This window comes from Carcharodon carcharias, chromosome 8 (genome assembly GCF_017639515.1).
Source record: "Carcharodon carcharias isolate sCarCar2 chromosome 8, sCarCar2.pri, whole genome shotgun sequence".
In the NCBI taxonomy this organism is placed as follows: Eukaryota; Metazoa; Chordata; class Chondrichthyes; order Lamniformes; family Lamnidae; genus Carcharodon; species Carcharodon carcharias.
This window is the reverse complement of record NC_054474.1, coordinates 120,670,948-120,683,571: the sequence shown is the minus strand read 5'-3', so window position 1 is coordinate 120,683,571 and position 12,624 is coordinate 120,670,948. Positions and strand designations below refer to the sequence as shown.

The window sequence follows — 12,624 nt, the reverse complement described above, 5'->3', positions numbered from 1 at the left end:
GAAAGGCATATGGGACACTTGCCTTTATCAATCGAGGCATAGATTACAAAAGTAGGGAAGTCATGTTAGAGTTACATAGAACGTTGGTGAGGCCACAGCTGGAGTACTGTGTGCAGTTCTGGTCGCCACATTATAGGAAGGGTGTGATTGTGCTGGAGGGGGTGCAGAGGAGATTCACTAGGATGTTCACTAGGATATTGGGGTGAAACATTTAAGTTATGAAAAGAGGTTGGATAGACTTGGGTTGTTTTCATTGGAGCAGAGAAGACTGAGGAGGTGACCTGATCGAGGTGTACAAGATTATGAGGGGCATAGACAGGGTAGATAGGGAGCAGCTGTTCCCCTTAGTTGAAGGGTAACTCATGGGGGAACATAAGTTCAAGGTAAGGGGCAGGAGGTTTAGGGGGATGTGAGGAAAAACTTTTTTACCCAGAGGGTGGTGACGGTCTGGAATGCGCTGCCTGGGAGGATGGTGGAGGCGGGTTGCCTCACATCTGTTAAAAAGTACCTGGATGAGCACTTGGCACATCATAACATTCAAGGTTATGGGCCAAGTGCTGGTAAATGGGATTAGGTAGGTAGGTCATGTGTTTCTCACACGTTGGTGCAAACTCGATGGGCCAAAGGGCTTCTTCTGCACTGTGTGATTCTGTGATTCTGTGAGAATATAAGGGACAGTGTCAGCATGATTACAAAATTGGCTGAGTGATAGGAACCAGAGTAGAGGTGAATGGTTATTTTTCAGAGTGAAGGATGGTATACAGTAGTGTTTCCCCAGGGGTTGGTGTTAGGACCCCTGCTTTTCCTTGATACCATCACTGGCCTTGTGGCATTGCCTCCATAACAATGGAGCATTGGATGTATATCTCTAGATCTGTGACATTAAATCTGTTTTTATGAATGACCTAGACTTGGGTGTTTGGAGCACCATTTCAAAATTTGCAGATGACACAAAACTTGGAAGTGTTGTGAACTGTGAGGAGGAAAATGATAAACTTTAGGAGGACAAAAGCAAGTTGGTGGATTGGGCAGACAAGTGGCAGCTGAAATTTAATGCAAAAAAGTGTGAAATTATTTATTTTGTTTGGAAGAACGAGGAGGCACAATATAAATCAAAGGATACAATTCTAATGAGGTCGCAGGAGCAGAGGGACTTGGTGATACATGTACATAAATCATTGGAGATTGCAGGACATGTTGAGAGAGCGGTTAATAAACCATTCAGGGTACTATAGAGTAGATGTACAGAGCCACTCTCAGAGATTCATTGTCACAGGCCAATCATGCAGAGCCAGTATCATAGAACTAGATTCATATAGCCAGTTTCTCAGATCCAGTGTCATACAGCCGGATTCACAAAGCCAATGCCGCAGATCCAGGGTAACAAGATCAGCTTCACAATTCCAGTGTAACACAGCCAAGTAGTCACAAAGAGCTGGTATTACATGGGCAGGTTCACAGTGCCAGTGTCAGTGATACACAGGCAGACTCACAGTGCCAGTATCAGTGTTACACAGGTAGATTCACAGTGCCAGTGTCTCAGAGCTAATGCCGTATAGCCAGTCTCATAGAGCGAGTTTCACAGTGCCATTGTCATGAAACCAATGTCAGGCTCCCAGTGTCCTAGTGCCATTTTCCCAGGACCAGTGTAGCAGTGCCAGTGCCAAATTGCCAGTATCACAGAGCTTGTACCATACAGCCAGTATCACACAGCCAGTATCACAAAGCCAGTATCACAGAGCCAGTATCACACAGCCAGTATAATGGAACCAGTATCTAGAGCCATTGTTACAGAGGCAATATCACAGCCGCAGTGCCACCGAGCCAGTACCACAGAGCCAGTGTCACACAGCCAGTATCAGAGAGTCAGTGTCACAGAGCCAGTATCACAGAGCCAGTGTCACACAGCCAGTATCAGAGAGTCAGTGTCACAGAGCCAGTATCACAGAGCCAGTGTCACACAGCCAGTATCAGAGAGTCAGTGTCACAGAGCCAGTATCACAGAGCCAGTGTCACACAGCCAGTATCAGAGAGTCAGTGTCACAGAGCCAGTACCACAGAGCCAGTGTCACACAGCCAGTATCAGAGAGTCAGTGTCACAGAGCCAGTATCACAGAGCCAGTGTCACACAGCCAGTATCAGAGAGTCAGTGTCACAGAGCCAGTATCACAGAACCAGTGCCACAGAACCAGTATCACAGAGCCAGTATCACACAACCAGTATTATGGAGCCAGTGTCAAAGAGCCAGTGTCACACAGCCAGTATCACAGAGCCAGTGTCATAAAGCCAATGTTGCTGATCCAGATTCACAAGATCAGTTTCACAATTCCAGTGTAACAGAGCCATGTAGTCACAAAGAGCCGGTGTTACACAGGCAGATTCACAGTGCCAGTGTCAGTGTTACACAGGTAGATTCACAGTGCCAGTGTCTCAGAGCTAATGTCGTACAGCCAGTCTCACAGAGCAAGTTTCACAGTGCCATTGTCATGAAACCAGTGTCAGGCTCCCAGTGTCCTAGTGCCCAGAACCAGTGTAGCAGTGCCAGTGTCAAATTGCCAGACTCAAAGCCAGCATCAGAGTGCCAGCCACCCAGACCCAGTACCAGAGCCAGTATCACAAAGCCAGTATCACATGGCCTGTACCACAGAGCCAATGTCACAGAGCCAGTGTCACAGAACCAGTATTCTAGAGCCAGTACCACACAGCCAGCACCACACAGCCACTACCATAGAGCCAGTGTCAAAGAGCCAGTGCCACAGAGACAGTATCACAGAGCCAGTGTCACAGCCAGTATCAGAGAATCAGTGTCACAGAGCCAGTACCACAAAGCCAGCACCACAGAGCCAGTGCCTCAGAGCCAGTGTCACAGAGGCATTATCACAGACCCAGTGCCACAGAGCCAGTGCCACAGAGCCAGTACCACACAGTCTTCAAACAACTGAGGAGCTGTTTTTTTTGCAAGCTCCAGTGATACGTTTGACCCTGAGAAGGAGAGAGGGTTAAATTGCTTACTACACGTCATTTTCAACTGTTTATAATATTCTTCTGTGTCTACATATTTTCTCTGTGCACATTACTCATCAGAATAAAAAAAGGAACTTTGAAAACAACGACCAACACTCGTATGACAGCAGGCGAGGACCAAAGGTATATTTGCATGTAGACTGCACGAGCCAGCAATCGTAAACTAACGGAGTAGCCGAGCCACAGTCACAGAATGACCAATGAGACTGTTCTGGTAGCACGCTGTTAGTTTCAAACAGATTCTTTTGGTTTGTTGATGAGAATGGTTAAAGAACATACGTCGCCCCTACCTAACCAAATCTCGTTATAAGGACACATGCATGTTTAATAAAGACTAACTTGCAAGTTTCTTAAAGTACATTCTAGAATCAAGCCATGACGTTTTCCTCCGACTTCACCCTGTTTAAGACTCTTATTTTTTTGAAAGACAGACCAACTCTCTTTCAGGTTGAGATGCTTTTTTTCCCCTCTATTCTACTCTATCAGATGCACGCACCCTTTTTTTGGTCTTGTTCTATCTTAGTTTGCATGCCCAGTACAGAGAATTCTGTAGCTCACATTGGCTCCACACGGGCCCAGTTATTTGATCGCCTTTAAGCTGATCTATGCTGGAGATCAAAGGCGTCGTTGATGGAAAAAGGCCGAAAAGGATGGTTTTGGACAGATCGTGTAGTAATTCTGAATCCCTGCACCAACTACAGGCTGAGAAGGTCCTACAGTTTGAACCAGGCACCACAAACATGACATCAATGCTGCTAGAAGCCAAGGAGTTGGAGGCAAGAGTCATCATCCTGTCAGCCAAGTAAGTGGCAAACTATCCAATAACATAAATGCCAGTTAATATATTCTGTGTGTCTGTCTCATCCCAGGTCCTGTCCCTAAAGTTTGTAACCTGTCCTCCACCCTGCGATTTTACAAACGCCAAGCTCCACCCACTATAGTCTGTCTGTACCCATTCCCCTGGTCTGTAAACTCCCCGCTCAGTACCCCACTCCCACACCCCACTCCATTCCTCTGGTCTATACACTCCCCATTCTGTTCCTTCTGCATCTATCTGTATCCATCTCTTTCCCCAGAATCTCTCTGTATCTAGATACCTTCCCATGTAAGTCTGTGCACCCAGCTGTTTTTACTGGACGCTGTCTCTACCAGCTAAACTTCCACGGCACTTATCTGTAGCCAACTCTGTTTCCCCGGAGTCTATGCACATGCAGTTCCATTCCTTCTGCATTTGTCAGTACCCAGTTCTTTTCACTTTGTGTCTCTCAATCTAACTCCTCTCTGTCTGCCTATGCCCAGCTCAATCCTACAGTATTCAGGGTATATGACTGTACCCAACTCTGCTCCCCAGAGTCTGGCTGTACCCAACCCTACTCCCCAAAGTCCGACTGTACCCAAATCTACTCCACAGAGCCTGATTGTACCCAGCTCTACTCCCCAGAGTATGACTGTATCCAACTTTACTCCCCAGTCTGATTGTACCCAACTCTACTCCACAGAGTCTGACTGTATCCAAACCTGCACCCCAGAGCCTGACTGTACCCAACTTACTCCCCAGAATCTGACTGTGCCCAACTCCATTCCACAGAGATCGTACACAGCAAAATTTGCCTCAGTCTGCCTGGACTCAGCTTAATTTCCCCTGAAACAGTTTGTATCCAGCTGCATTCCTTCAGCACCTCTATTCCTGGTGATTCTGTCTATACTCAGTACTGTTCCCCCAAACGCTATCAGTACACAGCTTCATTCCCAGAGTCTTTCTGTTCCTAGTTCAATTTGCCTCATTGTGCCTGCATCCAGCTGTATTCCCCAGATACTGACTACATTCAGAAATAATCCCCACAATTTGTCTCTCCCCAGTTACCCTGCCTCTGCATATCTGGTGTACCCTGATCCATTCTCCAGAGCTATTTATGAGGCACCTTATGGAATGCCTTTCAGAAATCCTGGTATTCCACATCTACGCATTGTTATTGGCGGCTTTCTGTTTCTTACCATGATATTTGCGCCTTGATGGTCAAATCTATATTAGATATCGGCTGATGTGTCTCAGGGTTCCCACTCTGGAATGGCAGTCTCTGCTGTATTTTCTGCAGAAGACAGTGGGCTGAGAAGGTACAAGATTCCCCAGCTGCTGTTTTCTCTGGGCTCTCTTCCTGGCCCCAGAAGGCAAAACCAGTAAAATCTTTGAATATGAATACTGGCCCAAACTGCTCCAGTGCACTTTAAATTGGAATACCAGTAAAAACTGGGAAATAAGAGTATTGGTCTGAACTGTTTTTCCCTCCTGGGGCCTGCTGAGCTTTATGTTTCTGCTCACCTCTTCCAATTTCCCTCCAAATGGTCAGAGGTCACGGCCGTCAGCGACTGACTTACAGTTGTCAGTGTCAATATCCGCCATCTTCATATCTCACTTTCAGGTGTCCTTGTAGTGGAGACACGGATGCCCAGGAGGTCATGACCCAGTGGTCAGTTTGCTGTACAGAAAATCTTCAGGGATACAGCCACTATCAATCTAATGAAAGTGGCCGAGCCAGCGGAGACATCATTGGCTTAGTAATGAGTGTATCCTGATGGAATTAGCACGATCCAAGACCTTTGAGCTGCATGACCTTGTTCTGCCAAGAGATGTCAAGGATATGTCTGAGACAGTGAAGGTGGAAAATGTTCAGCCTTTTCTCCTGCCAAGCATATGTTTTCCAGGTCTCACCACTGTAGAGGAGTGCGCTGAGGGTGCAGGCTTGGTAGATTCGGAGTTTGGTGTTCTCAGTCAGATTGCTGTTGTTTCACACTCTCTTACTCAGCTTGGACATAACTGCTGCAGCTTCTGTGAGGTGTGAGTTAATTTCAGCATCAAGTGACAGATTGCTGATGATTGTGGAGCTGAGATATGTGAAGCTATCACAGAATCACACAGTGCGGAAGAGGCCCTTCGGCCCATCGAGTCTGCACCGATACCTGAGAAACACATCAACAACCTCCAGCATCACATTGTCAATGCTGATAGCTGTCAGTATGGCAACATCCTGGACCATGACGTTTAGCTTCCTGATGCTGATGCTCTTTACAGGCATTAGAGGCTGCTCATTTGCTGCTGAAGGTGTTCCTCTGAATGGAATGCTAATATGGCATCGTCAGCATAGAGCAACTTTCTACTGAGGGCTTGGCACACCTTTGTCTTGGATCTTAGACGAGTAAGGCTGAACAGCTTTGCATCAGCCCTGATATGTAAGTAGACCCCCTCTGTAGACGACCTGAAGAGACATGACAACAGCAAAGAGAAGAGTTTCAGTGCCAGGACACAACCTTGTTTGACCCCACTGCAGATCTCAAAGGGTTCTGATGTTGCCCTGTCACAGCTGACCTTACCCATCATGTTGTCATGGAAAGAGGAGATCACATCGAGCAGCTTCAGCAGAACTGAGAAGATCATGTCCGTTGTACATCCTCCAGTTCTGAAACCATACTGGGATTTGGGATAGATGTGTTCAGCCAGGAGCTGCAGTCTGACAAGGGCAACAAAGGCAAATACTTTTCCCACAATGCTCAGTAGGGTGATGCCTCGATATTTGTTACAATTGCTGTGGTTGTCCTTGATTCTTGTACAGTATCTTTGCAGCACACATATCCTGGGGCACTGCACCTTCTTTGCAGCAGAGACAGAGAAGTTCATGTAGAAGCTGCAGGAGTGCCAGTTTCTCTTGCTAGATGAGTGCAGGTGGTATAGCATCAGCACATGGAGCTGCCATTGGCAAGTGAATCATCAGCTTTGCTCAGCTCCTCCAATGTGGGTTCAATATTCAACTCTGTCATGGCCGGCAAGCTTCCTATTGTGTCTTGTGCTTCCTCGGTGACAGCGTTGTCCCTAGGATACAACTCAAGGTAATGTTCCACCCGTCTCTCCAACTGTTTATTGCAGTTGGTGATGACCTCCCCTACCATTGTTTACAATGGAGCCGTTTTCTTTACACCAGATCGTCCGTCAATCCTGTGTACATGGTCTTGTAATTTCAGTTTGCCAATTGAAGAGTTGGCATCTTCTTTCTTTTCATGTGTTTTGCTTGTTCATCTGGTGCAATGGATTCTGTCCACTTGCTGAGCAGACTCTCAGCTCCAAGCATCCAGTGAAGCAGATGGATCGTGACAGGTCAGCATCTTACTAGCCAGGGGCTGCCTGACTTATTAGTCGGGGGCGATGGCTGACCAGTGGGACACAATGGTCCCTCCACCATCGGAGACAGCCCGTAGCACCTGTTCTGTATACCAAAGTTGTGCTTCTCACTTGTAACTGCTGTCTGCTGTGTTGTGTTAACTCGCTGCAGTGAAACTAGAATGTCCTCTACAAGCCTGGGCAAAATTTATGGAGCTCCTGAACTGTCCAAATGTCAGGATCCCCCTCTCAACCTCATCAGTTGAGTCCAAAGAAATACCGACCACTACATTTGGCAAGGGCCTGGTTGCAGGAGTTACTGGAAAAATGACATATTTAGACATTAGTACACCTTTGACCTCCACCACAGACTTTTTGTCAAGGTTTACTCCCTCAGCCTTCAACTCTCCCAAGGTATCCACAAGGCAGTGGGGCTATTCGTCCAAAGCTGGGAGTTTGATTCATGGGTGCCAGGGAGGGCCTGCATGCTGTGGCCGGCACACTGCATGCTCGGGGGCCAAACCCCTTCTGAGTTCCACTGAAGCTTTAACCTGGGACCATGAGGGACCCAGTTTCCATGTGTCAGTCACAAGGAGCCTTAGGGTTTACCTGCTGATGACTTGGCTGATGACACCAGAAGCCCCTGACTGAGGCTGAGGAGCACTATAATGTGAGCCACATGACCACCAGAGCCACCAATGGTCTTCTCAAGATGAAGTTTAGGTGTCTGAACTACTCAGGTGGTTCCCCTCAATGTGGCCCAGCAAGGGTTTCTCAGACTGTAGCTGTCTCCTAAGCATCTTGCACAATCTGGTGCAGAAGACTTGATGAACTGCTAGGCACCCTAAGTTGGGGGAGCTGATGAGGTGGCTGTAGACAGGCCTCAGCAGCCAGGTTGGCTCGTGTATCCCTGGAGGCCCACAAGATTTAGGTGCCAGGGAGACTTTGGAAACTCTCATCCTGCGGTGATTCACACACCAGCCATCTGGTCCACCAAGGATCCTCATCACAGGCTCACCGCAACCTCAGTCATCTGCCGATAGCCCAGAATAACTCAGCCATTAGAGTTTGACACCTCAGTGAGGCTTCATAGCACACATACTATGGTCAACACCAATCAGCCCCTGGGTCACAACCTCTCATACATATCCGGTTGTACCCCATCAGTGCTTTGAAGCAAAAGTGACGTTTAATAAAGCCCAAAACAATATCTTTCACTGTACATTCATTCTACAACCGGCATCTCTAATTACAGACAGTGATTTCTTCATTCTTTTCCATGTGGTTCCTGCCCCGTCCCGCCCTGCGCCCTTTACTGCCAGCTGCCGTGACCAAGCTGCCCCGTTACTTTGGTGGCCGTCCTCTGGTGCCCAGTGGCAGTGAGGGCCCTGAATATTATGAGGGACTCCTGCACAGTGACATATCTCCTCTGTCACCATGGCGCCCTGAGGCACTGGTGTCACTGGCAGAGGAGCGGAGGAGCCAGAGTTCACACTGAGAGGAGCCCCCAGATGCTCACCTGCCATCTTGAGTCACACCTTTACCTCCCAGCTTACCTGTTTGAAGGGGGGCCAGGTGGTGACTCCAGGTGCCTTGCGCCCCTACCCCCCACCCCCCCCACCCACCTCTTCCCCCCCTCCCCCCCTCCCTCTCACCTTACCACTGCACCCTTGAGCTCAGAGGCAAGGACATGGCATGCAGGTCTTTACATATTTCCAGTAGCCACTGATTGGTCTACTGGCTGTGTCTCCATGAAAGTTGCCAATCTCTCAGTGGAGGAGGCCATACACGCTGACGAGAGGGTGATTCAGCTTCAAGGCCTAGATGGACTCGCCTACTGTCTGAGCCAGGAAGCTACACCAGATCATCACTCACTTTGTACTGGACTATCCAGTATCTGCCATCTCACGGACGACTGCAGAGGCACATCATCACATGGATCTGACGTCCCATGCTCTTTTGATTGTTGGTGACCTTGGCTGTCACAGCCCCTGACAGCTGGTCTGGTGTTTGTACAGTGCTCAAACCAGGCTGTGACGCCAAATCAGAAACCGGGCACAACTGAGGTGACAGTTTGTGAACTGGTGGAGGGTGTGGGACAAGGATGTGACACTGCATGCTCTGAGGGCCCCTCTTCCTCAGAGGTGGACAGACATCCCCTGGACATGTCACCTGGATGCTCCACTGCCACACCTGTGAGAGAAAACAGATCAGGATCATGCAACACTCCAGGCAGAAGCACAAAGAGCTCGCAGCTTTCACACACATGTCTGCAACTCAGGATGCACAACAAACTGTTTGTTGTTCCTACGATCCCAGGCCTGCTGCCTAGGAAACTCACCCTCCACAGGAGGAGCTCCACCTTTGCCAATGGATCATCCTCCCTGCTGCCCTGTCAACCCCAATGCTTCTTCCTCCATGGCTGACAGAATAACTAAATTGGGGATGAGGCCACCAGCCTTTGCCCGTTCTCTGGTATTCTGGGCCCTCTTCCCCTGAAGAGACAAATGGGAGATGCCTCAATCCGTCTGACTACAGAAACCACCCCCTCAGCGCACTTGCTGCATCCAGTACCAAGGGGCCTGTCCACTGTGCTCTTTTCTCCATCTGGTGGGCTCCCATTCCCATGTGCCACACGCACATACCCATGTGCCACACGCAGATTGATGCTTGTCATACGAACATGTGAACTAGGAGCAGGAATAGGCCACTTGGCCCTACAAGCCTGCTCTGCCGTTCAATAAGATCATGGCTGATTTGATTGTAACCTCTGCCCTACCCTTGATAACCTTTCACCCCACCCTTTGTTAATCAAGAATCTATCTAGCTGTGCCTGAAAAGTATTCAAACACTTTGCTTCCATTGCCTTTTGAGGAAGAGAGCTCCATCTGAGAGAAAAAAAATTCTCCTCATCTCTGTCTTAAATGAGTGACCCTTATTGTTAAACTGTGACCCCTAGTTCTAGATTCTTCCACAAGAGGAAACATCCTCTCCACATCCACCCTGTCAAGATTCCTCAGGATCTTAAAGGTTTCAATCAAGTCGTCTCTTACTCTTCTAAACTCCAGTGAATGCAAGCCTAGTCTATCCTCATAAGACAACCCACCCAATCCTGATATTAGCCTCATAAACCTTCTCTGAACTGCTTCTAATGCATTTACATCTTTCCTTAAATAAGGAGACCATACCATACACAGTACTCCAAATGTGATCTCACCAGTGCCCTGTATAACTGAAGCATAACATCCTTACTTATGTATTCAATTCCCCTCACAATAAATGATTCTATTAGCTTTCCTAATTACTTGCTGTACCTGCACCCTTTGTGATTCATGCACTAAGACACCCAGATCACTCTGCATCTCAGAGCTCTGCAACCTCTCACCATTTAGATAATAAGCTTTTTTTTTATCCTTCCTGACAAAATGGACAATTTCACTTTTGCCCACATTATACTCCATTTGCCACCATCAATGTCACTTTGTAGCCTTCTTACACCCTCCTTACAACTATCTTTGTGTCATCAGCAAATTTAGCAACTACACCATCTGTCCCTATCCAAGACATTCATATAAATTGTTAAAAGTTGAGTCCCCAGCACTGATCAGGATTGGGTGGGTTGTCTTATGAGGATAGACTAGGCTTGCATTCACTGGAGTTTAGAAGAGTAAGAGACGACTTGATTGAAACCTTTAAGATCCTGAGGAATCTTGACAGGGTGGATGTGGAGAGGATGTTTCCTCTTGTGGAAGAATCTAGAACTAGGGGTCACAGTTTAACAAGTGGCACATCACTTGTTGTATTCCACCAACCAGAAAAAGACCCATTTATAAATACCCTCTCTTTCCTGTTAGCTAGCCAATCTTCTATCCATGCCAATATATTACCCCTCTCAGCAGCCTGGTGGATGACTTGCATGGAGTCATCGCTGGACTGTGGGGCCACCCAGGCTCTAGCTTCTACCGTGACTGCCAGTGCGTTACCAAAACCTCAAGGTTTTCCACAGCAGGGGATCCAGCGGGGGACCCGTGGGTTTAACTGGCTGTTACAGGGGTGGTCTGAGGTACAAAAGTTTCAGTCCTGCTGCTTGGTCTTTACTTGCTATTCCCTCTTACCCAGTGATTGCTCAAAAGGATGTTGCAGAGCTGCAGTCTCATCTCCTGGCCACAGTTTCCATTTTGGCTGCTGACAGCCCTTTAACCGGGCTGCTGGCACATTCTTCCTCATCATGTTCTGCCCTGCCACCACCCATCCTTCTGCTCCTGAGCCTCCATTTAACTGCAATAAAGGTGGATGATGGCTGATAGCCTGCTGGCTCTCAATCGCAGCAGCAGCAGAGGTCACAGTGGAAGGGTCTTCACCACTCTTTTCTGCTTTCACTGTTAGGGTCACATTATATTCCAACCTACGAGCCCTAAGCTGCAATCCCCCAGTGGCTGGCTGTACTAGAGTCCGTTCCTCTGGATCTGCCTGTACCTATGTCACTCCCTAGATTCTGTTTCTATCCCACTGGAATCTGCCTATGTCCAGCTACATTTGCCACTGACAGGCTCTGCCCAGCTTTATTCCCCACCGTATGTTTCTCTCTGTGTCCATTGCCCAGCATCTGTCACTATCCAGCTTCATTCTTCAGTCTGTCTGTACTATGTACCATGTCCCAGAGTGTGCCTGTACCCAGTTCATTTACAGAAATGATACAAAATTTCAAAAAACGCAGCAAGAAAGCTCCATTTTTGGCTGACGAGGGAAGTTAATGATAGTATTCAATAATAATTCAATTGCTGAGAGCAGTAACAAGCCCACCATTTGGGTGACCAAAAAGCTAATTGAAAAGGGAAAAACACAACATGAGAATGAATTCGTCAGAGAAAGAAAAACAGATTGTAAGAGCTTTGCCAAATATATAAAATGGAGAGTAGCTAAAATAAATTTGGTCCCTTAGAAGCAGAGATAGGAGAAATGATCATGGGGAATGAGAAACTGGCAAGGGAATTGAACAAATATTCGTGTCTACCTTCGGAACTAAGGCACAAATTTACCACAGGAAACAAAGGATGACCATAGGGCTAATAAGAGCCAGGAACTTAAAAAATTAACATTGGCAGAGACAAAGTATTGGAGAAAATTGAGGGACTATATGTTGAAAAAACCCAAAGACTTGATGGCCTATGTTTTGGGGCGCTAAAAGAGGTAGCTACAGAGATAATGGACGCACTGGTCATGATTTTTCAAAATTCCCTGAATTCTAGACCAGTCCCTGTCTGCACACAACTCCACTATATTGCAACTGTCCCCACCCAGCTCCATTACACTGTGACTGTCTCTGGCCAGCTCCACTACACTATGACTGACTGTACCCAGCTCCATTGTACTGTGACTATCTGTACCAAGCTCCATTACACTGTGACTGTATGTACCCAGCTCCATTAAATTGTGACTGTCTGTACCCA

General features: G+C 47.5%; 1 protein-coding gene across 1 annotated transcript in view; it reads left to right on the top strand.

Annotated features, from left to right (window-relative positions):
* grin1a (glutamate receptor, ionotropic, N-methyl D-aspartate 1a) overlaps positions 1-12,624 on the top strand; it is a 400,833-nt gene that overhangs the window by 56,255 nt on the left and 331,954 nt on the right. Inside the window, exons 4-5 of the mRNA XM_041194434.1 lie at positions 3,085-3,147; positions 3,726-3,826. Coding sequence (XP_041050368.1) covers positions 3,085-3,147; positions 3,726-3,826 — 164 coding nt within the window. The remainder of the gene's footprint in view (positions 1-3,084; positions 3,148-3,725; positions 3,827-12,624) is intronic.